Source organism: Sceloporus occidentalis, unplaced genomic scaffold, assembly GCF_023333645.1.
Source record: "Sceloporus occidentalis isolate IW3139 unplaced genomic scaffold, rSceOcc1.0.p SCAF_2, whole genome shotgun sequence".
Classification (NCBI taxonomy): domain Eukaryota; kingdom Metazoa; phylum Chordata; class Lepidosauria; order Squamata; family Phrynosomatidae; genus Sceloporus; species Sceloporus occidentalis.
In genome coordinates, this window is record NW_028316982.1 from 87343322 (window position 1) to 87367071 (window position 23750).

At 39.9% G+C, this 23750-nt stretch overlaps 1 protein-coding gene across 1 annotated transcript in view; it reads left to right on the plus strand.

Annotated features, from left to right (window-relative positions):
* Positions 1 to 21945, plus strand: part of PWWP2B (PWWP domain containing 2B) — a 39115-nt gene extending 17170 nt beyond the window's left edge. Inside the window, exons 2-3 of the mRNA XM_089510214.1 lie at positions 3040 to 4705; positions 21582 to 21945. Of these exons, the coding sequence (XP_089366340.1) occupies positions 3040 to 4687 (1648 nt within the window). The 3' untranslated portion in view covers positions 4688 to 4705; positions 21582 to 21945. The remainder of the gene's footprint in view (positions 1 to 3039; positions 4706 to 21581) is intronic.
* Positions 21946 to 23750: the final 1805 nt, after the last annotated feature.

The window sequence follows — 23750 nt, forward strand, 5'->3', positions numbered from 1 at the left end:
ATACCAAACCTGTTATTCTGCAAGATGTCCTAAGACTCTTCATTGTTTTTGTTGCAATGGGGGAACGCAAGGCCCATTCAGACCAAGCAATTACCGCTCTATACAGTAGTCTACTTTAACTGGCGTGGTCACATTCTGTGGAATCCTAGGGTTTATAGTTTGAAGAGGCAGGAGAGCTTCATGGTTGACAATTTGAAAGACCCTTCCCAGGATTCCATGGGATGTTGCCATGGAATTTCAAGTGGAATATAAAGCTACAGTTGACCGCCTCTATTAAAATAGGTGTGCTTTTAAAGTACATTCAGTTCACTCGTGCTTTAATAGATTTCATTTTGTACTAGTAGAAGTTTATGGTGTTCGTATTGCATTTCTTTTTTATCTTCTTGTGAGCCCGCTTCAGTCTCAGTTATGGCAGTAAGGTGGAATGTAAATGAATACACAATTCTGTGTACCTAAACATCATTTGAATAATTAGGCCTACGTATATTGATAATTCTGTGATGAATGGATATAATTCCCTCTTAATTTGGCAGGGACACTAAACTCTTCCTTGCCCCAGAAGGAAACCCTCAGAAGTTCTTGGTGGCACAGTCCAGATTGTTCAGGAACACCTAGAAATTTTTGTGAGCTGAAGACAAACAAGAAAATATACTTGCATCATCTTTGCATCCAAACCACAGCCAACAATTGATACCAGAGCCCCCACTTTTCACTTTTTTCCATAATGGCAGCTTTTCATTCTGAAAACTGAATGTTTTTCATCCTGACCATTTTTTGATGCAATCAAATTAGGCACATTTTTGTATCAGCACCTTAAATGCCCCTCTACTTTTTAACTAAATGTCAGGTTAGGGGCATGATGCTGGATTCATTAAAAGGCAACATGTAGACATATAAATTATATCTGCTTCACATCAAAATACCCAGCTGTATTGGTTGCTTCAAGCAGTACTTGCTATTAAGGGCTTTACTTGAAAGAAGATTATACCAAAAAGATTTATTTTATCAGCCTTATTTTCAACAGTCTAGGCTTGCTTCCTGTAGACTAATCTAGTTTAAAAGCAAGGCGGGGAGGGAACAACATCAAATGGACAAAAGTATGTTTCTAATTCAAATTGAGCTGGTTATGAAAACTGACCATATTTATTGTCTGTTCTTTGTGGCAGTGGTTATGCAAGCAGAAGTTACGTTTTAAAAGGCCAACCTTAATGTGGAATATGATGCAGCTGAAACTATTCTTTCTTCAACTCTTTTACACTGTTTTTTAGTTTGTTTGTTTTTTAAAAAAGCAGGGCCCTTTCGCACTACACAATTGTGCAGTGGCAAAATCCTTAGGTTTATAGGGTTACTTTTTTTAGTACATCTCTATGTTACTGTAGTTCTGGCAGCAACCCTCATCATTTATAGTTTGGTGAGGAATTAAAGCTCGTTCCCTAAACTTCAGATCCCAGAATTCCATAGGATATAGTCATGGTGGTTAACCTGGAATCATACCACTACACTTGTACTGTGTGAAAGGGCCCCAATCATTTCCCTGCTTACAGTGATGGCAGTTATGTTTGCCACTACTGCTCGATTCCTTCACTCCTCCCCTCCTGCTTGTGCCAAAAGTTGTGGCTTCTCTTCTCTGTGCCAAAATCAATATCTTCATTTGGATTTTCAATGGTATTATGTTGCCAGTGAAATCTGACTACATAGTGATTTGCTAGCCAGCATGGTGTAGTGGTTTCAGCGTTGAACTATGAGTCTGGAGACCAGGGTCCAAATCACCTCTTGACCATGGAAATGCACTGGGTGACCTTAGACACTCTCTCAGCCTCAAATAGAGCAAAAACCCTCTGAATTAATCTTGCCAAGAAACCCCTGTGATAGGCTTGCCTTAGGGTTGCCATAAGTTGGAAATAACCTAAAGGCACACAGCAACAAACCAGAACAGAATGGGGATGATCCTTCTTATTCTCAGTCAGGCATGGATGCAGAGCTTGGAAAACTTACCTTTTTGTCTCATGTACAAGTTTATATGTTTGTTGTCCTGGCAGCAACAGAAAGCCTAGAGAAGGCATCATAAAGTTTAATGATGGCTTTTCTTTATCCTTTCTCCTCATCCTCCATGCTGGCAGCTTTTGAATCAAAAGAGTTCACCAGAGAACATTCTGGCCAACCCTATTGCCGTAGTCCTGTTTCTTGCTATAATCAATGAAATCCTTGAGACTGTATGCAGACACAGACAGTCACATACTGCTGCTTTTTCTTTATTGCTGATTGAGATTGCTTGTGGTAAGTGGTCTTGATGTAACTGCAGTATGAGAAGGGCAACTTTTCTTTGAGAATGGTCTTGCCCGGAAAAGTCTGGGAGAGGGATTCATGTGTAAAAGTTGCTCTTGAGAAATGGATGGGCACATACAAGTTCTTTTCTCTATATTGTGCTTTATTTGGTGCACATGGATATCCCTGCCTATGTTCATTTTTTAAAAAGGAAATGAGAAGATTCTTTAGCGCACACTGTGGATTGTGCTCTCCACATGAAGATTAAAATCATCTCTCTAAACTTGGAATTTGTCCTACTACACGGCTGTAGAATATGAAGTTTATTATTCTTATTGTTCCTCAACAAGGATTTTAAAGCTTACTTTTGCCATTACAGGTTGAATAACCCTTATCCAGAGTTCAGAAATTCTAAATATTCTAAAATGCAATTGTCCATATGGGTGGCTGAGATAATGACTTTGCTTTCTGATGGTTCAGTGTACACAAAGTTGGTTTCATAGAAAATTTTTTATTAAAAATACTGTTATAAATAAAATTACCATTAGTTTATGTGTAATAGGTGTATATAAAACGTAAATGAATTTCATGTTTAGACTTGAGTCCCATTTCCAAGATATCTCATTATGTATACACAGATATTCCAAAATAATCCAAAACAGTTCTGATCCCATGCATTTTGAATAATGGAGATTCAACCTGTATCTGTATAAATTTGATGAGGTGCAAATAAAATATGTTCTGATATTGTGCTCCCTCCCTCTGTTTCTCTAGATCCGGTTTGTTTTGTGTTCCACCATCTTCATTACCAAAGACGGATGACCCACCTACTAATGCTTGCACTAACGGGAAGTCTGAAGATGGACAGACTGTACAACTGGAGACTGAACGACGGCCTTGGGAAGAAAAGCCCCCCAAGGCCAATGGGGAAGAGCAAGTTCCTCCTCTCTTGCCTCCACCCCCATCAGGCAGTGTTCTTCCATACCCTCCCTATTTTGAGGGAGCTCCCTTCCCACCTCCATTGTGGCTAAGGAACACCTATAATCAGTGGGTCCCTCAGCCACCTCCAAGGACTATCAAAAGGACAAAGAGGCGATTGTCCCGTAATAGAGACCCTGGCAGGCTCATCATGAGCACCATTAGGCTGAGGCCACGACAGGTGCTTTGTGAAAAATGCAAGAACACTTTGAATCCAGAGGAAAGTAACACAGCCAGGCAAAATGTGAAAACCAGGAGGAAACTCAGCATTCAGGGTAAGGAGCAGAAGCGACATAGTGAATCAGACTTTGCAGAGAAAAGGAGCAAAAGAGAAAAGCGCGAGGAAGATAAATTTTCTGGGGAGCTCTTACATCGGACTCCAGTTATAAAAATATCTTACAGCACCCCACAAGGGAAAGGGGAAGTGGTGAAAATTCCCTCCCGGATCCATGGCTCAGGGAAGCCATTTTGTCCTCAGCGATTACTGCAGAATGGAGGGGAGGACCAAGAGGAGACCAAAGAGTTGGAACAGTGTCGTGATACCAAATGTTTTATAGATAAGTCGTCGAGTGGTCACCTCGCTTCCATTCCAAAGCTAAAATTAACCAGGCCTGTGAATTCCAGTGCAGATGTGCCGCCTCCAAAAATCAGGCTGAAGCCCCATCGGCTGAGTGAGGGGGATAACGTTTCAATTTACAAAGCAGAACTTATCGATGAGATGAATGTCCTTTCCACTAGTGGAGAATCCCATGCTGCTACTGCTGCTACTTTTTATACTGACGAATCTGCAGATAGAAGTTTAGCAGAGATGTCTTCAGGGAGCTCCTGTGAAGATGAAGACTTCAAAAGGTTTCCTCAGAATAAAGATGGACATGATAACTTGGCTTTTCTTATGAATTATCATAAGAGGAAAGCGGATTCCTCAAGCTTATCAGTGTGTAGCAATGACAGTCTAGACGAATCCAAATCTTCTAGTTCAGAAGTCACATCACCGGAAATGTGTGATTTTTTACCTGGTGATGAGGCCTCCGTCTCATCTTCATCAAAGGATGAACGTAAGATTGTGCCCCCCTTGACAGTTAGACTGCACACACAAAGTGTTTCCAAATGTGTCACTGAAGATGGAAGAACTATTTCAATAGGAGATATTGTTTGGGGCAAAATCCATGGCTTCCCATGGTGGCCGGCCCGTGTGCTTGATATAAATCTTGGCCAGAAGGAAAATGGAGACCCTTCCTGGCAGGAAGCAAAAGTGTCATGGTTTGGTTCTCCTACAACATCTTTCTTGTCTCTGTCAAAACTTGCCCCTTTCTCTGAATATTTCAAACTGCGGTTTAATCGTAAGAAGAAAGGGATGTATCGGAAAGCTATTTCAGAAGCTGCCAAGGCAGTGGAACATCTGACCCCAGAAATAAGAGACCTCTTAACACAATTTGAAACGTAATTTTGGCTTCAGTAATAGGTAAGTGGAGATGGGAGGAGTATTGAACACTGAGTTAAGTGGACATGTTGCTTCTCTTTTTTGTTTGGAGTTTATTTTTAAAGCATTTAAAAAGCAGACAGACATGATCTGTCAAAAGTAATTAACAATCCCAGGCGCTTCACATACACTCTGCATATAAACAGTGTGCTTAATAAGGATTTATTATGGTCACTAACTAACTTGCCATCATTTGAAATGTAACTAGCCAGTTTTGTGTTGAAAATTCCATTTAGAAAAGTCAGGTGAAGTAAACTCTAATTTCATTGCATTTCACATATTCTTGATGGCAGTTGCTTTGTATTGTTCTTATGCTTATAACAGGTCATTTAGAAAATTCAGAGAAGTAGTAATATTAGTCTCTTGTAGCATAAAAAGGAAGAAAGAAGGAAGGGTGAGAAAATAAAAAAGGAAACTTGACAGCACCTGTAAGACTAACTGGTCTTTATTTCCGCATGAGTCTTAGTGGATATAAACCCACTTTAAATGTATTACCAAGTGGTATTAATACATATTTATACTTTTGTGGGAGAGAATGTAATAGAATCCAGAAAAATGCAAATTATGACCCTTGCCCTAAATTTTCAAAGGGCTGCATCTGAAGAAGTGGATTTATACACATGTAAGCCCATGTGAAACTAAAAACCAGCTAGTTTTAAAGATGATGCCATTCTCTTCTCCTTTTTTCCCTCTTCTTATTTAGAAAATAATTTATTTGTTTATTTCTGGCCTGGTCGTCTTATTTTGGGGGGTATGGCAGTATTGTGTTAGCTAGAAGACTTAAATATCTACACTTCTGCTGTAGAGATATATGAGACAATGGGCTGAAATAGAAGGCCCTTTAAAACCTGTTTCCAGGTATCACCGCAAAATCTAGACTCCCAGAAGCCAGGTGGCTGCACAGATGTGGGGAGATTCAAGACTCCAGTGGTGCACTGTTTATGAGCCACATGCCACTGGAGCCTCTTGAAACTGCCCTGGGGCTGGGAAAGGCGCCTCCTTCCCGGCCCAAATAGGAGATGATCTTTTCTGCTCTTATTTGGGCCACGTTCATGGTGGATCGGGGCCACAGTATGTGTTTGCCACAGCCGCAATCCATCTTTGGCAGGGGCGGCTTCAAACCACCCCTTCGGGGTCATCTGTTCCTGCCCTTAGATATGTCATTTATGTTGATTTACACTTGCTGTACCCGAGGTTTGATGAAACTCTGCACATATCCTTATTGATTTTGCACCCCATCCTGGAAAAAATCTCATTGGGTATTCCCACTCAGTGCATGTATCCATGTAATTCATGTTTCTTACTTGTTCCCCTTCTTTTAGAGATGGTCATAAGTGTCAGGTTCAACGTGTGTGTGTGTGTGTGTGTGTGTGTTCAGACATTGATTTGTTTCTTCCCATTTCTGTACCAGTTTGCCATACTGCAAAATTAATGCACTTTGACAGTGCTTTAACTGTCATGACTCCATCCCGGAATTCTGAGATTTGTGATTTGTTGTGGCAACAAAGCTTTCGGTTGGAGAAGGCTAAATATTTCACAAAACCACAAATCCCAGAATTGCATAGCATTGAACCATGGCAGTTAAGTGGTATCAAACTGCATTAAATCTGCAATGTAGATGAGGCCTACATGAAAATTTGCTCGTATTTTTGTATGTATTTCTACCAACAGATTTCTACCAACATACTTTGCCTAAAGCATGTATTTTTGCAAACAAATTTCCATAATATAAAATCTTTTTTTAAATGCATAGAGATTTTTTAAATGTGGAAATGGCATTGCACATTTGTGTGAATATTGCAGTATAATGGTATTTTGGTTTGCACTTTGATTTGCGAAGAGTGATCCAAACAAATTTCTTTCTCCTCACTACCTCCTGCATCTTTGCTTTATGTACAGTTTTGTCGCTCGTGCAAAGATACCTTACTCCGCATTTTGGCAGGACTTGTAACTTCAGTCCCTGTTTTACGTTCAAGCTAGGGTCACTGCCTGTTCTTTTGGCAATCTTGAACATGACTGTTAATAGACCTGTTGCCAATAAGACATAAGCATGATACCTACTGCTCATATTCCTTGTTCCCTCCAGCTTGAGAAATACTGGTGTAAGTGTGAATCCTTTCTCTCATATCTGGTTTTGAAAAAGATTGCTCCTAGCCTTTATGGATGAAACATTTCAAATTTGCTTGCTTTCTAACAAGAAGTGCTGGAGGCCAGACCTGTTTGGAAACAAACTTATCTACAGTGGAAGAGACGCTTGTATCAATTGTGAAAGTGCAGCCACAGAGAATAGTGACTCCACAATGGAAAACATTCTGCACATGCTCAAAACACTTTTGTTCAGAAGTCTTTATTTCAGAACTCAGCCATAGTAATGAAGTTATACCCTGCTGCTGTAACGTGCCATTTCAGAAGTAGCCACACTGTGCTTTATATACTATTGTGCTTTTAATCACTTTATAACCTCTGGCCATATTTCCTGTCCTGCTCTTCTACTTCTCTCCACCTTCATACTTCTCCTGCTCTTCCCAAATTTTTGATTTCATTAGCTCTCCAGTTTTGTCAGAAATTTGTGCCAAAGCAACTGAGGAACTTTATGCAAAATAAATCACACAGTGGTTCTCTTAGGCAGAGTAGACAACTGTTGCTTCCAGATGTTGTTAGACTGCATCATCCACAGTTCCTCACAATTGGTGGTGCCTGTCAGGGATTGCTGATGATTAAAGCCCAAAAGCACTTAGAAAGCTACAGTTGCCCTTATGTGGTCTGGAGTTATGTTGGTGAGTTCAGTCCTTTATGCAGGATTTGAACATTTTTACACACTTTGTGAAAACCACTAGCATACAGGCCGTGCATTGCGTGTTCAATCAAGACTGTCAAGTTTAGGTAGCAATGTATGCTTTGTTTATAGGTTGTTGCTTTATTGGTTATGGAGAACCAACTTGGCCATGAAAGTCTGCATTTACATTAAATGCAGAATGTGTGTGCACATGTATGCATATCTGTACATGCACACATGCCTTCATTTACCTGATTGGCCATTGTAAGTAGCTGCTATAGTGTAGTTTCTGCTCCATTTAAGGTTGCTGTATATTAGGCAAATTTCTCGTCTTTGTATTTGAGCTTATTTTCCCTAAATATTTCTGAAGAGTTTTAGTCACTGTTAATGTTAAATAAGTACTGTATGTCTGATTTTTTCCCCAAACACATCTAAAGACCATGCAAAACTTGAAGCATATTGTTGTGATAACTGGGGATTCTACATGTCTTATGTTTTATGCATTGGTAACTTAATTCATCTGCAGGTCGCTCCAGTCCCATTCCTAAAACATGTTTTCTGCATCTTACTCTTCATTCATTTGGATTTCTGCATTTTTCTTTCCTGTTCAGTTTTCCCAGTTTGGGAGTGTGTTGAGCAAGCTCAGAAGCTCAGTCAATTGCTCAAGAAGTGATATGCTACAAAACATGAGATAACATCACTTGTATTTTCTATTACTGCATCCTGAAAAATTGTCATTTTCTTGGTTTGGCAATTAAAAGGAAGAATCCCAAAAGTTGGTCCAAATGTTTGTGCTCATACAATGTGTTTTTGTTTGTTTTTAGTCTTGTTTCCCTTATAGCAGCAGAGAGCTCCCCACTCCCTGTCAGCAGCTTTTTAAAGCAGTTTGCCATGTGCCATTTGGAATAAAAAGTGCATTTAACATAATCCATATGTAGCCAGTTAAGGATTAGAACCGGCTAACCTGTTCTTACTCTCCACAAAAGGTGTCACCATAGTAGACGCTACATGAATATAGGCTTCAGGCTTCTTGTGCCAGGGGGCAGACAAAAGGTAGGTCAGTATCTACTGAAATACCTGTGAGTGATTTCCAGTAGATACAAAATATAGTTTTGGATTCCTGGTTGTTTAGCAGTTGCAGGAACAAGAACAGATCTCTTGTTTTGGTCTAGGCTGTTGAAATGAAAAAAGTGAGTTGAAAAACAAATTAGTGTGTGAAGGGTTTCAGATTCCTGGTTGTTCAGCAAGAACAACAACAAAAAAACCCAATCTTTCTTGTTTTGGTCTCGCCTGTTGAAATAAAGAAAGTGAGGTGAAAACTGAAAGTGAATTTGTGAGTGAAGGGTATTCATGTATCATTTCATTCAGATTGTCTAGAGACATAGGCCCTCGTTCTTGGTAGCACTGTGAGCATCATTCAGAACTTGGAGGAATATTGTTTAATGGTAGAGCATCTACTTTACATGCAGAAGGTTGTGGGTTCAGTTTTTGGAATGCCTAAGCACCTTTTCACATTACACAGTTAAAGCACTATCATTCCATTTAAAATGGCATGCTTCCATCGTACAGAAGAATGGATTACCGGCTTAGGGAGAGACATTTGGAATTTTCTGCCAGGTTAGTGCCTCACCAAATTGCAAATCCCAGGATTCTATAGGATGTTACCATGGAAGTTAAAGGAGAATCAAAGTATTATATATAATTGTGCTATGTGAAAGGGACCTAGGTAGGGCTCACGAAAGATCCCTGTCTGAAAACCAAGAGAATTGTTGCCAGTCAGGTATATACTGCAATGAGCAGGAAAAACTTGTATTCTGGATCGGCGTAAGGTAGTTTTCTATATTCCTATTTACAGGCAGAGGGGTTGGAAGCTTGCTTTTTTTAAAAAAATAAAAATAAATGGTGGCTAGTCTTTGGAAGTTAAATTCTGGGCCCAGTACCATGTTCTGCTGCCCCCTCCTAATGTTGTGGAATCTTTGCATGTCTACAAACTCTTGCCCTGAAGCTTTTGTACACTGAGACATGTTATAAGAATTATAATGTTGGAGGAGTGATTTGTTTCCAGCAGCTTTGTTGGTTAGAGAATGCATTCTTAATCTATTCTTTGTACCTCATCCAAAATTGTAAGTTACGGTGTTGTGATAATTTAACCAGCTTATTGAGGCTGCCTAAAAATGCTAGGCATGATTCCTTGAGAAATAAGAATAAAATTGAAAAAAAATCACTAACCATTTACTTTCTGTCTTTTATTGGTTAGTAGGAGGCAGTAATGAAGATTTTGAGGAGACAGTCAAAAGAGGAAGAAATAAAGCCTCCATAAAGTAGGGAATGGGAGACATTTGGACTTCCAAATGTCTTAATCTGCAACTTCCCCAACCCCAGCCATAATGAGCAGTGTTGCAAGTTGTAGTCCAAAATGTCTGGAGGCCAAATGTCCTCCAGCCCTCCTGTACAGCACGCTTCCCGAACCAGCTCCCTGATGTGTTGGCCTAAAGCGCCATCATACTTATTGATCATGGCAGTGTATGCCAGGGATGATGGGAGCTGTAACTGAATACCTGGCCACAATTGGCGGTGGCTGCTCTAGATACCTTTTTCCGTAACAGCTTTTGAAGTGTAAATGGGCCTAATCACCTGAAAGGTACCAGAACCAATCTGGTCTTAGAAGCTAAGCAGGGTCAGCCCTGGTTAGTCTTGGATGGAAGATAGCCAAATTTCAGATGCTGTAGGCTCTGTTTCAGAGGAAGGAAATGGCAAAACCACCTCTGAATATTTGCTGTGTAAGAATATCCTGTTAAATTCATGGGATTGTCACAAGTCAACAGGTGACTTGAAGGCACATAAACATACAACACACTCTACATATCTTTTTCTATAACAACTTCTGAAGTATAAATGGTAACAAGTCCATTAAGTCCTACCGGAAGAAATCTGTCTTATCACCACCTTAGATGCTTTTAAGAAAGCACTTAATACGGATCTCTTCCAGCAGGCTTATCCATCCGACCTCTTATAGGAGATCTTTAAGATAAAAGGTTATAATGTATGTTTTCTAGATGTTTTAGATGTTCTAGATGTTTTAGCTGTTTTATTGAACTAATAATAATGTCAGTGTTTTATTGATTGTATTTTATATCTGTACTGTGTTATTTTATTGATGTAATCCCACCTCAATCTGCAGGGAGAGGCGTGAAAATAAAAATTATTATTATTATTATTATTATTATTATTGGAAATAAGGGGCTATTTAAAGCCAGAGAATTTCTAGCAATGTAACTGAATTGTGCTTTGCCTGCCTGGGATGTGGTTGTATTGGGTAGAAAGCTAAACAATAAATATAAGACAGCAATACGGCCAGAAAGAAAGCATTTCTCCTCCATTCTTCTGATTACTATTCTCTCCTGCTCCCAATTATGAATTATCTTAAAATCCCCCATCCGACACCTGAGAACATTTCCTGATCAACTCTTGGTAATCCAAATAAGTAAGCTCTCATTTGTACAGGCCCACTGCAATAAACAGAACCAGTGTGGTTTGTCTTCTAGAGTATGCCTCTGGAGACCGGGGTTTGAAATCCCCCCATTCAAGCATGGAAACCCATTGGATGACATCCTCTCAGCCTTAGAAGCAGGGAAAGGCAAGGTCCTTTTGAACAAATCTGGCCAAGAAAACCCTGTAATAGGGTCTCCATAAGTTGGAAATGACTTGAAGGCACGTGACAACATATTGCAATAAGATTATTTCCAAGGTTACAGAAGATGACTCAGCGTTAAGTGAGAATAAAAATGTTGGCTTGAAAGGGCTCAGCTGGATGAGAAAAAATAAATGGATGAAGTAATTCTCAAAGATCAATCTTTGGAAACTGAAGGACTTCTGTAAATACAGTAGTTTGGCACTCAGCATATAGCTAGGGATTTCCCAAGTTGCAAATGGCAGGAGGATACTGAAATAAATGTGCTAACAGGATGTTTAGTTTTCTTCAGATTCCTTGGGCTGTAGGGACCAGGTACAAATTGATACATGAGATGAAATTGGTAAGAAAATTGAGTGGAAAGCAGGGGTAATAACTGCAGTTATCTGACCTAGAAAGAGATAATCTCTGATCTGCAGCTGCAGCTTCTGATGTATGAAGAGCCCCACTGTTACACAGACTCCTGACACAATGTGCAACTGTCAGAGAGGCTAAGAGGAAGGTAGGGCATGGGTTGTGAAGGAAGGAGATACAGTGTTTTAGCCAATGGCAAAATGGACAGAATGCATAGCTTTTTGTTTTGGAGATCTTTGGTACAGTTCACCAGTTTCACTGCCATGGCTCAATGCTATGGAATTCTGGAAACTGTAGTTTGTTGTGGTGCCAGAACACTGACAGAGAAGGCTAAATTATTCACAAAACTACAAATCCCAGAATTCCATAGCATTGAGCTGTAGAAGTTAAAGTGATATCAGACTGAATTATTTCTGCAGTGGGGATGCAGCCTCAGAGTAATGTTTTTTTTCCCCTTAGCAGCAAATCTAGTGTGACTGCAAGTTATGAAAGCATGGGGATGCTTTGATTTAGATTTCCTGCATGGCAGGGGGTTGGACTGGATGGCCCTTGTGGTCTGTTCCAACTCTACGATTCTATGATTCTATGTTTTCTTGATACACATCAAGAAACTCATGCTGAAGTTCCTGTGCTTCCTGACTTGAAATTAAGTCTGATTGAACTTAGTGTAGTTTACCTCCAAAGAGATATGTTTTGTATTTCATTGTCAAGAACATAGTTTGGGGGAGCATGGCCAGGCTATCTCCTCAAAAAATAGGATGTTTCCTTCTTTTAAAACATCGCTTATCAAGTGTCTCCTGGAATAGTAGTATGTGTGGAAGACAAGTGAGATGAGTAAAGAAATTCTGATTTAAGTTGGCATGGTTTGCAGTCATCTTTGAAAGGGTTAAGTGTAATCAGTGACATTGGTTTTATTGATCAGTAACGTGCATTGATTTATTCTGTGGAGGGTGCAGATGTTCCTGCTGTTCACATTTAAATATTGGAAGACATAGGATTTTTTTTTTAATCTGCTGACCTAATAAACCTGTCTAGGGATGAAATGATATATGAGATAATCAATTTGGAAATAAATAACATGGCTGTGAATTTCTGAAAGAGAAGAATCTAGATTTCTTTTGGTGACCTTGAGATAATGACAAGTACTTTCAGGATAATGGCAATTCCTCAGAAAACACAGAAAAAGCATAAGCCACATCCCTAATTATTATTGACATGACAATGACTGTTTTATGATTAAAAATCTTTACTGTTTTTCTTTTAGCAAAAGTTCAGAAACCAAATTTAAACAAACGCATTTAAAAAAACACATCTTAATTTTAATAATTGATCTAGTAATATCCCAAGGTCACAAAAGAAATTTAGATTTTCCTCTTTCAGAGATTAGCAGACATGTTACCGTACTTATTTCCAAATTGATTATCTCGTAAATCATTTCATCCCCAGACAGGTTTATGAGGTCAACTGATTAAAAAATAATATTGTTTCTTCCTATATTTAAAAATGAAGACCTGGAACATCTGTATCTTCCACAGAATACATTTAAAGCACATAAATAAAACCAATACCCGTTCATGTTCTTGGTAGTGGGCTGATGGATGGGGGCTGAAAAAATAAAGGTTATCAGAAGGCTACCCACTGTATTTGTGGCTGAGCATCCAAATGACCTTATAATGTGGAGCAAGGGCTGATCACTATGGGCTTATCCCATAAAACCTAATGATTCATCCATTTAATTCCAACCTTAAAATCACAGTGGCCATTCACAAAAATTGACTCCCAGTTGGCAGGAGTTTAAAAATTGGTTTAAAGAAGCCATCCTCTCTCTCTCTCTCTCTCTCTCTCTCTATATATATATATATATATATATATATATATATATAGTGCTCTTGGTCTAATTTCACAAAGCCTGATGGGCTGAGATGAAGAGGGTGGAAAGAGAAGGGGCTGGCAGAGATATAATTGAGGCTTACAGAGAAAGAAGGCATGGCATCACCATCCTCTTAAACCTGCTATTTCTGGACATCATCTCCCTGAGTGAATTCAGTCTTTGATAGGGGAAAATGTTCTCCATCTCTACTTAAGAGGGCCACCAGAATTTCCTTTTTTACACAAATTTTCCAGATTATTGTTCACTAGCCCTCTCTGATCAGGAGTCCATGACTTTCTTTAGCTCCAGATCACATCAGCAGGCAAGTGCAAATACCAAAAAAAGCAATTAGTGCCTCTAAAAACAACACAGAAAAAAATAGAGGTACTACATTTCAGAAGAAGAAACTGGCAAACCCACCTCTGAGTATGGTATTTCTTGCCTAAGAAAACTGAAATGCATGGGGTCACCATAACCCGACAGGTGACTTGAAGGCATGTGTGCGCCCAAACACACTACATTTGTTCTGCCAGTGATTGTCACTTTTGACAAAAGATAGGAGGAAACATTGCAAACTCAGGGCTATAGCTTCCTTGATGAATCAGTCCATCTGCAATTTGATCTACTTTTTCTACAACCTTTCACTTTGAGCATTACCATCACGTCATCTCATGATATGGCCTCAGTTTGGTCATTTTGGCTTCTAGGAGAGAGAGTTCAGACATGATGTGCTCTGTTGTTAACTTCCATCAAGCTGGCTTCAACTTTAGATGACCCAGTGGATGACAGACCTTCAAGACACCCTTTCATCAACAATCCTGCTCAGGTCATGCAAATCCAGGACTGTGCTTCTTTTCTTAAAACTGTCCACCTGTACTATGGTCTTCTTCTTTCCCTACTGCCTCTCATTTACTAAGCATTATCATGTTTTCTAATGAGTCATGACATCTCATGATATGACCAAAGTATGATAACCGCCGTTAGAACCCATTTATTGGTCATTTTGGAAGTCCATGGTATCTGTAGAACTCTCCTCCAGCACCTCATTTCAGATTTTTCTTCCTGTTAGTTTTCTTCACTATTCTTTCATAACCATATATAGAAATCAGAAATACTATGGCACAGATTATTCTACCTTTGTTATTTCAGTGATATATTTTTATATTTGAGGATTTTGTGAAGTTCCTGATTTGCTCTGAGACCCATTTATTTTGTCAGTCCATGGTAATCAGAAAAATTCTCAAACAGTACATTTCAGATTAGTTGATCTTCTTGCCAGTATTTTTCATTGTCCAGTCCAGTTTGCACAACAATATGTAGAAATTAGAAACAATATGGTGTGGAGAATTGTAACTTTGGTTTTTAATTATATATGTTTACATTTTAACACTTTATTCATCCTTCATAGCTGTTTTTTCTACGTCTTGCCCTTTTTCTGCTTTCTTGTCTGCAGTCTCCGTTTTGATTAATGATTGAGCCAAGATATAGAAAATCTTCAACTATTTTGATGTCTTCATTGCCCAGACTAAAGTTATGAAAATATTTTGTGGTCATTATTTTTGTTTTCAGCTGCCTTTGTATTTTCTATCTTAGTTTTCACCAAGTAGTTATTTCAAGTCTTTGTTATTACTCTGCTGGTAATTTGGTGTCGAGAGCCAATATGGTGTAGTGATTTGAGCATTGGGCTAGAGCCTGCATGGTTTAGTGGCTTGAGTGTTGGATTGTGACCCTGGAGACAAGTGCTTGATTCCCCACTTTGCTATAGAAACCCACCTGTAGCAAATCTCACATCCTCAGCCCCAGAAAACCCTGTGATAGGTTCACCTTAGGGTTGTCATAAGTTGGAAATTACTTGAAGACACACAACATCAAAACAATGAATTTAGTGTCATCTTCATATCTTAAATTGTTGATATCTCCCCCACTCACCCACCCAATTTTCTTTCTTCCTTCCTCTGAGTCTTATGCCACTTTCCACATGATGGATTCTGTGTATAAATTAAACAGCATGATTAAATGCAAACTAGCTTGTCAGTGGGGAAGCATGTAGATACATATTGCAGAAGCCAAGTAGTCTTGGGGATTCATGTGGTATATGTTCTGTGGTAGATGCATGTATGCACAAATGGCCTCTCCTTTATATCTTTGGGTTGGGCTTGAGTAATTGGTGTATTAGACTTTAGGTAGACAGACTTTTTGCCTTGTGAAATTGTGTGTGTTACTGAAACTTCAAGGTTCCATAGCCAGGTGTACAATTAATAGTTCTCATGACAAACATACATTTAAAACAAAAGAACAAGGCACCCCAGGGATGTATTTTACCTAGGAAATTTGTTTTTATACCAGAAAAACACTCACATCTCTCCCTAAGCTTCCAATCCTTTTTTGTTCCTGCTGTTGTTAAACAAGTGCAGCTTTGGATGATCTGTTGCAAGTCACCCTGAGATGTACCAGTAAATCCCAGATCTGCCTTCTTCCTGCCTCTGCTTTAGGCTATGATTTAGTGTAGTAATTATTCAGTGCTTTGCCTTTTATTATAAACTAAGACTAAGCATGAAATCTGGTTCCAAGATTTTTTTCATATTCGTGTGTGTGTGTGTGTGTGTGTGTGTGTTTATAGTCTATACCCACCCCCATAGTAGTTACGTTATCTGATATATCTTGGCAGCTTCAGGGCTTGGCTTGTATAGTATGAGTATCCAAAATTGTTCTTTTGTTTCCAAAAACAATGGTCTTTAGCTTTTGATTGTTATTAGACTATAATATTTTGGACTCTCTCCACTTAAGTGGATTTATGAAAGAGACATTTGTTTCAGGGGGTTGTCTTGGTTACTTTAATGAATCAAAACAATATTGTGCGTTTTGCTGCATTCTAATGATTTTGAAAAAATTACATTTCCCCATACCGTAAACTAAGAGAAGATAGCACAATTTGACATACTTATGATATTAAACAAAAAAAAATCATACTTAAATATTAATGGCCATTAGTTTCAAGAGACATACATGGCATGGGACTGTAGAAGACAATGTGAGTTCTGAGTTGAGAGAGAATTGGTTGATTGTTTGTGTATGTGCCTTCAAGTTGCCTGTTGACTTACGGCGACCCTGTGAATTTCATAGGGTTTTCATTGGCATGTCGTACTCAGGTGGTTTTGCCAGTTCCCTCCTCTGAAATATAGCCTACCTCACTTGGTATTTGTTGGTAGTCTCCCATCTACAGTAAATACAAACCAGAGCTTATCCTGTTTAGCATCCAAGATCAGACAGGATTTACTTCCTGCTTACTGATCTTCCTGCCCAAGGAATCTTTGTTGGTATGTGCCTTCAAGTTGTTTCCAACTGATGGCAACCCTAAGGTGAACGATCACGGAGACAGGGTTTGCCATTGACATCCTCTGAGGCTGAGTGCCCAAGGTCACCTAGAATTTTCACTAACCTTTTTTCCTCTAATTTTGAATGAATTAATTGTTAGTAGATTCTTATTGAATCAATGGAACTTACATAAGTGTTGATTTACCAAGTTCTTACTGGTTTTGTGGGTTTACTTTAGCTGCAATAGTAGTTGGGCATAGTCCATTGGATTCTGTTCATATTTTCCCTAGGTAATCTCTATTTCCATATCATCAAATTCTAACTGAAACAGCTATTGTACATTCTCCTTCCAATTTCCCAAGCTGTATAGCCTTTAACATTTGAAATATAAAATATATTTTTAGCAAATTATTTATACCTGTGACTTCTTTATCGATTTTTTTTTTTGAGGAACATGGCTTTGAAATATTATATATATTTGTTTAGAGAAGGCAGTTTTTAAGAAATGCAAGTTTTGAAAAACTGCAAATGTCAAATGAGCATGCTGTCTTTTTTTGGTTCTGTACTATGTATTAGCAATTTAGGGGATAAGAAAAAGAAATTCTAGTTGGGTTATTTTGCAAGAAGTATAGGGAGCTAGAAAACAAGCAGTTCTTCATGATGTTGAATTTATTCCTAACAAGGGTGTTTGGAGAGAGCCTTTCTCATATGAGCCTTTCTCATATAAATTGCCTTACAGAATTCTGTTCTTGCCTTGAGGGTTTCACTTGAGCAATCTTGACTCTTTCTTAGGCGGGTTATAGACCGCTGCTTTGAGGCGGTCTGCCGCCGCCACCGTTTGCTCCGTAAGGGAGCCGCCGCACCCACACCGCGCAGCTCCCTTGCGGAGCAAAAAAGAAGCTCCAAAATGGAGCTTCTTTAAGCGGCGCCTCTATGACGTCGCGAGGCGCCAGGGGCGGACTCGCAACGTCATAGACGCCGCAACATGTGTGGACGCACAGCATCCGATACGTAAACATGGCGGCCCCCATGTGGAAGGGGTGCCGCCATGTTGTACGTATGGAATACGTACTAGGGTTAGAGGGGTGCGGAAGCACCGCCCCTTCCTAACCCTAGTACATATTCATTACGTACTAAATGGCGGTCTGTAACTCGCCTTAGTTTATGCTATACTGTAAACATTTTGCCTTTTGTAGCTTTTGGATAAGAAACCAAGAATGATACGTTTTTGTTAAATGTATCCAGTTAGATAAGTTTGGAGACGAGGTGATGATTTAATGTAAAATGTTAGTGTGTACTTTTTTTGTTACTACATTAGGCCTTCAGTATCCGTGGAGGATCCATCCTGGATACCCCCGCAGATACCCAAATCCGCATATACTCAAGTCCCATTGTCCTGAATGGGGGCACAGCCACCTTGTGGCTGCATTACCATTAGGGACAATGGCACTTTGCCCCCTCCCCCAGGGCCACCTCGCTGCTCTCATTACAGCTGCCTCCTTTTCCATCTCCACCGGGCTCTTCATGCTGCCGCTGCCTCTTTCTCGTCTCTGGTGGGGGGACCTGCTGTCACCACTGCAACCGGCGAAAATGGGGCATGTGTCTAGTCACCCTGGTCTTGATTTCCTCTGGAGGAGTGTGTGTGTGATTGTGTATCCCTTTGTGCCCAAACTAGAGGCGCAAAAGGAGACACACACTCCTCAGAGCCGGGGCAGAGGGAGCCAGGCTGAAAGGAGGGAAGGAGTGCAAAGGAAGGAGGAAGCACAAGAGAGAGCATGGCTTCCCCAGGTCTCTTTGTTCTTTCTCCCTCCTTGATCGTGACATCAAATCCCTCTCTTTCCAAACCCTCTCCCAGCCCTCCTCCTCTTCCTCCGGTTCCCCCTCTTCCACAGCTCCTTCCTCCTCCAACTCCTCCACAACACTTGCTGTCCACAGATGCTTGAATCCAAGGATGGCAAGTCCACAGATACAGAGAGCCCACTGTATTTGTAATTGTACAGAACACTCCTACACACGGCTGCTCAGAAGTAAGTCCATTGTTGAGTTTTACAGGACTTACTCCCTAGTTTGTATTAAATAATTGCAAGTTGATTTGTGATACACGTGCAAAAACATGCTAAGCATCTATCAGTAAAATAACTCTGCAGAGTTATTTCCAAGGAATGAAATCACTGGGGGGAGGGAATTGAAAATTATGCATCATGAAATAGAAAATGGTAAGCACCAAGGTGGTTTATGTCATCTGCTTGAACTGTATGAAATAAGACCTCACACCTGTTGGTCAAAGGATGTGCGTGTGAGAGACTTGGTGGCCCTGATCTCTCCTTTATCTCTTTTATCTCCTTTATCCATTTGTGACATACACAAGCCCCTTGCAGGCAAGCACGCACACACATGCTCAGCTGAATGCTGTTTCTTGCTTGCTTTCTCCCCCACACCTTAATTCTTGCACACACACTCTCAAGTCATGATCTGTCTCTTTCCCAAACACTGTTTACACGAATTCTCAAACTATCACATGCTAATTCTTCTTCACATACATACATACTGTGACACACTTTCTCTCTTACAGCTCAAATGCCTTTATTCCCTCCCGCATCCTTGGTACCTCCCTTGGTGTGTGAGTGACTTTCTTTCACATACTAATTCTCTCACACATTCAGTAAGGCTCATTTTCTGATTTTCATAGAATCATAGAGTTGGAAGAGACCGCACGGGCCATCCAGTCCAGCCACCTGCCATGCAGGAAATCCAAATCAAAGCATCCCCAGCAGATGGCCATTTAGCCTCTGCTTAAAGACCTCCAAGGAAGGAGACTCCACTACACTCCGAGGAAGTGTGTTCCACTGTCGAACAGCCCTTACTGTCAGGAAGTTCTTCCTAATGTTGAGGTGGAATCTCTTTTCCTGGAGCTTGCATCCATTGTTCCGGGTCCTGTTCTCTGGAGCAGCAGAAAACAAGCTTGCTCCCTCCTCAATATGACATCCTTTCAAATATTTAAACAGGGCTGTCATATCACCTCTTAACCTTCTCTTCTCCAGGCTAAACATCCCCAGCTCCCTGAGTCATTCCTCATTGGGCAAGGTTTCCAGACCTTTCACCATTTTAGTCGCCCTCCTTTGGACATGCGCCAGTTTCTCAATGTCCTTTTTGAATTGTGGTGCGCTGACCTGGACACAATTTTCTCTCACTCAGATTTGTTGAGTTACGGTCTTACACAGAAATTAACACACACACACACACACACACACACACACACACACACACACACACACAGAGTCATACTCTTCACTTCTATTTTACATACTTCTATAAACACTAATGTATGCTCGCATATACACTAAAGAATGAATGTTTCTGTGTGACTGAGAGAAGTAAATGAGTATGTGTGCAAGTGAAAGAAAGAATGAAAGAACATCACTTAATGTACATATCTGAGCATTGGTGTATCTGAGTGTGGTTGTGTGAGTGACAGCGTGTGTAAAATTTACACATGTGACAAGTATTGAATTTCTTTAAATAAGATAGTTCTAATTTGAATGATGTTACAGTGGGCCTTTGGTATCTGCTGGAGTTGGATTCCAGGACCCCCGTGGATACCAAAATCTGTGGATGTTCAAGTCCCGTTAATTACAGTGGCCTAATAAAATGGTATCCCTTATATAAAATGGCAAAATCAAGGAATTTATATTTTTGGAGTGTTTTCAATCTGTGAATGCTTGAATCTGTGGATGAAAAATCTGTGGATATGGAGGGCCAAGTGTATTTTCTTATAAAATGTTAAAATATGAATATACGTTAACGTGCAAGTGATAATGTGCACACTAAACAAAAAATGTAACTGTAAGAACCACTACACTAATTTCACTGTTGGATACAGTCCATAATGAAATCTGAAGTAACTCTACATGGTAGAGAACAGGGCTGGGGAGTAGGGGTAAGGTTTTTGTAGGAGTAGGAATAAGGAATAAGAAAATAATTTGTTACTCCTTATTCCTGTTATTATATTGTACATGCAAACACAAAATTTTTTTTATTATATTTCACTGGGGAAGGGACTGTGGGAGCCAAAGAGAGACACTTACACACACATACACATAACAGACCTTGCAAAGCAACCAGGGCTTTCCCCCAGGGCTGGGGAGTAGGAGTAAGGAGTAAAGGAGTAAGAGGTTTTCATAGGAGTAGGAGTAAGATTAAGAAAAAAAAATCTTATTCTGGAGTAGGACAAGGAATAACCTCAAAATCACCACTACTCCCCAGGCCTGGTGGAGAATACATGCGCCTCAAATGTAGCTGCATACTGGAGATGAGATTCAGCTTCTGTGTCTACGTTTGATTTCTGTGTGCTGTGACAGGAAGGAAGACTTGCAATTGATACCACAGCAGTAAATGTTCCTTCTGGAATTATTTATGCTGTCACAGCAACTGCCACCAGTTACTTATTCAAAAGCAAAAGTACAGTAAGAGATTAAACAAAGTGTCTTTCACTGTCATTTCATATACGACCCTTGAAAGAAAAGATGGGAGTAAAAACTACTGTAACAACATAACTTTTTGTCTCCTGCCCAGTAGGTGAAAGTAATAGAAGTGTTAGAGCTTTTCCCTTGTTTGAGACAAGTTGCTTAACGGTTTCTTCCCCAGCTGCATGTGATGCTTTTAACTATCACTCTTCTTCAGAATGATTTTGTACAAATGGTTTCTGTGGCCCTCCGGTTTGCTCTGACAGGTTTAGCCAGTGAGGTACCATACTGTATTTAGATGGATGGCTGTGTGTACCCATTCTTGTGGTCATCCACATAGATCTCCACTGTTGCCACTCTCAATAACCTCTCCTTTTCCTTTCTTCAAGGTAACAGAAGCTAAGAGCACAGCTGTCCTAGAGTTTCACGAAGTCTGTAAACATCCTGACACGCTTCCCTGGGCAAATCTTCAGGTTTCAGTGCACACGGTGGCAGGATACATTTTCAGACTGGTCCAGCTCACTCACCTGTGAAAGAGAAAAAAGGCATCTGGACTGCTCAGGAGGCCTTCCAGAAGCTAGTCTGACCAAAAGTCATAGGGCTACTTAACAGAAAAGAAGCAAACTTGGCGAGTAATGCTTCCACAAAGTAGGGTCTTAATGAAATACTACAACTTGGAATGTATTTATTTACCTATGAAATGTTATCCATTCTTGATTATTCCTCCCTCCCACCCACCTCTCTACTTACACATACATTGCTGCTGCTTTTACTTAACAAGATCTCTCACACTTTATTTTTAACGCTGCAAAACTGTTTACTCCAGTTTCTGTACACTCTTGAGAAGGGACATGAAATAGAATGGAATCAGTGTAGTCTTAAGGTGAAATGGACTCACTTCATGTCTATTAAAATTTGGAAAATGTGCAACACGTTATTTCTGGATGCCTTTTTTTCTAAATAATAAATTCAGGGTTTATTTATGTGCCATAGCTTGTGAGATCCTGGCAGGCCCCCTTCCCATTGCCATGCCCTCCCTCTCCCAAGGGAAAGAGAATTCACAGGCTATAGGCAACAAAAACCAAAACAGGGATATAGAGAAGCAGTGGGGTGTTTTTGTTTCAATGTATTGTTCTTTTAACCCAGTCATTAATAACTGAATGTTCTGGCTTTCCTACTGAAGGGTTAAGGTTATACAGGCTGTTGGATTTTTATTTGCCTGAAGCCCAAATACTTCCTTTGGGAGGTGCAACTTGTTATGTGGAGTCTCTTCATCATAGCGCAGCAGTGCAGTATCTTCTGCAAAGGGCAGGCAAACATCTAGCCGAAGAATGTTCTGGTTTACTACTGCTGAGTGATATTCAGTCACTACAAATACAGAGGATCTAGTGGTTTTTTTCTATCAAACCAGTTGCTCTAGTCATGTCAGTGTTTCATCATGTAAAAAGAAAAGACCCCAAAACAGCTTCTTCTGACCTGCATGATTGTGGGGTTAAACTGTAAGAAGTGTGCATCATTAGGTGCTGTATACTCCAAATTTCTGATGGCCCTTCCCTCTCCTCTTCCATCCACCTCATTCTTATATTTGAAAAGATCTGATTTTTAGGATGAAGCAGTCAAAATTACACATTTTACCTCATTACTTCTCTATGAGGACCTGGTTTGAGTTCCTTCTGTTCAGAAGGAGGATGGTCTTCCACACAGACTCATAAGAGGCACAACATTCACCTTCTCTGAATACAGTGGGCTCTTGGTATACACTGGGGTTTGGTTCCCCATGTAAAATTTGTGGGTGCTCAAGTCTCATTATATATATTGGCATAATAAAATGGTGTCCCTTAAATGAAATAGTAAAACCAAGGTTTGCTTATTTTTGAATTTTTAAAAAAACTTTCAAGCCATGGATGGTTGAATCCAAGGATACAGAGAGCCGATTGTAATTCTGTTGTGTCTCTGTCAAAAATGACTGAGACACCCTCAGAGTATAGTAAAAGAGTAAAAATGACTAAGCCCTCAAGAGTATCGAGCACCCATTGCTGGTGGGTATTTGAGACAAGAGTCTTCTAGATAGATGTTAAATTAAACCCTTTAATCTAGAATCAAATCCCAGTCAGCGTGTTGTATGTAGAATCCTGGCACTGTTTGTTGTTTACTTATTTTCATTGCATGCTGCAATTCTAATGGCTCATTGTTTCTGGGAAATGTTGGTCTGAAAAGTTCATAAAGAGCAGAAGGTTGGTGTGAGTGGGTGTACTGGAAAAGTGGGCTGAGGACTCAAATTAGAATTTTACATAAAAGTGCACCACAGTAGCAAAGCAAGGAAAGACACATTACCAAAACAGGAGGAAAGAGCAAAACATTTCACTTGCTTCAAATCCTGTCTACATTCTGTTCCACATGTTTCTCCAGATGGGTGAGACTTTTCTATTATTTGACTCTACTGACCTCAGCTTTGGAGTGAAATGGATAAAAATAACTTACTAGGGACAAACGTGAAACTTGTTTCTTTATTTTGACACAGATGGTCAGATAATTAAACAGTGAATGTGAGTAACAAG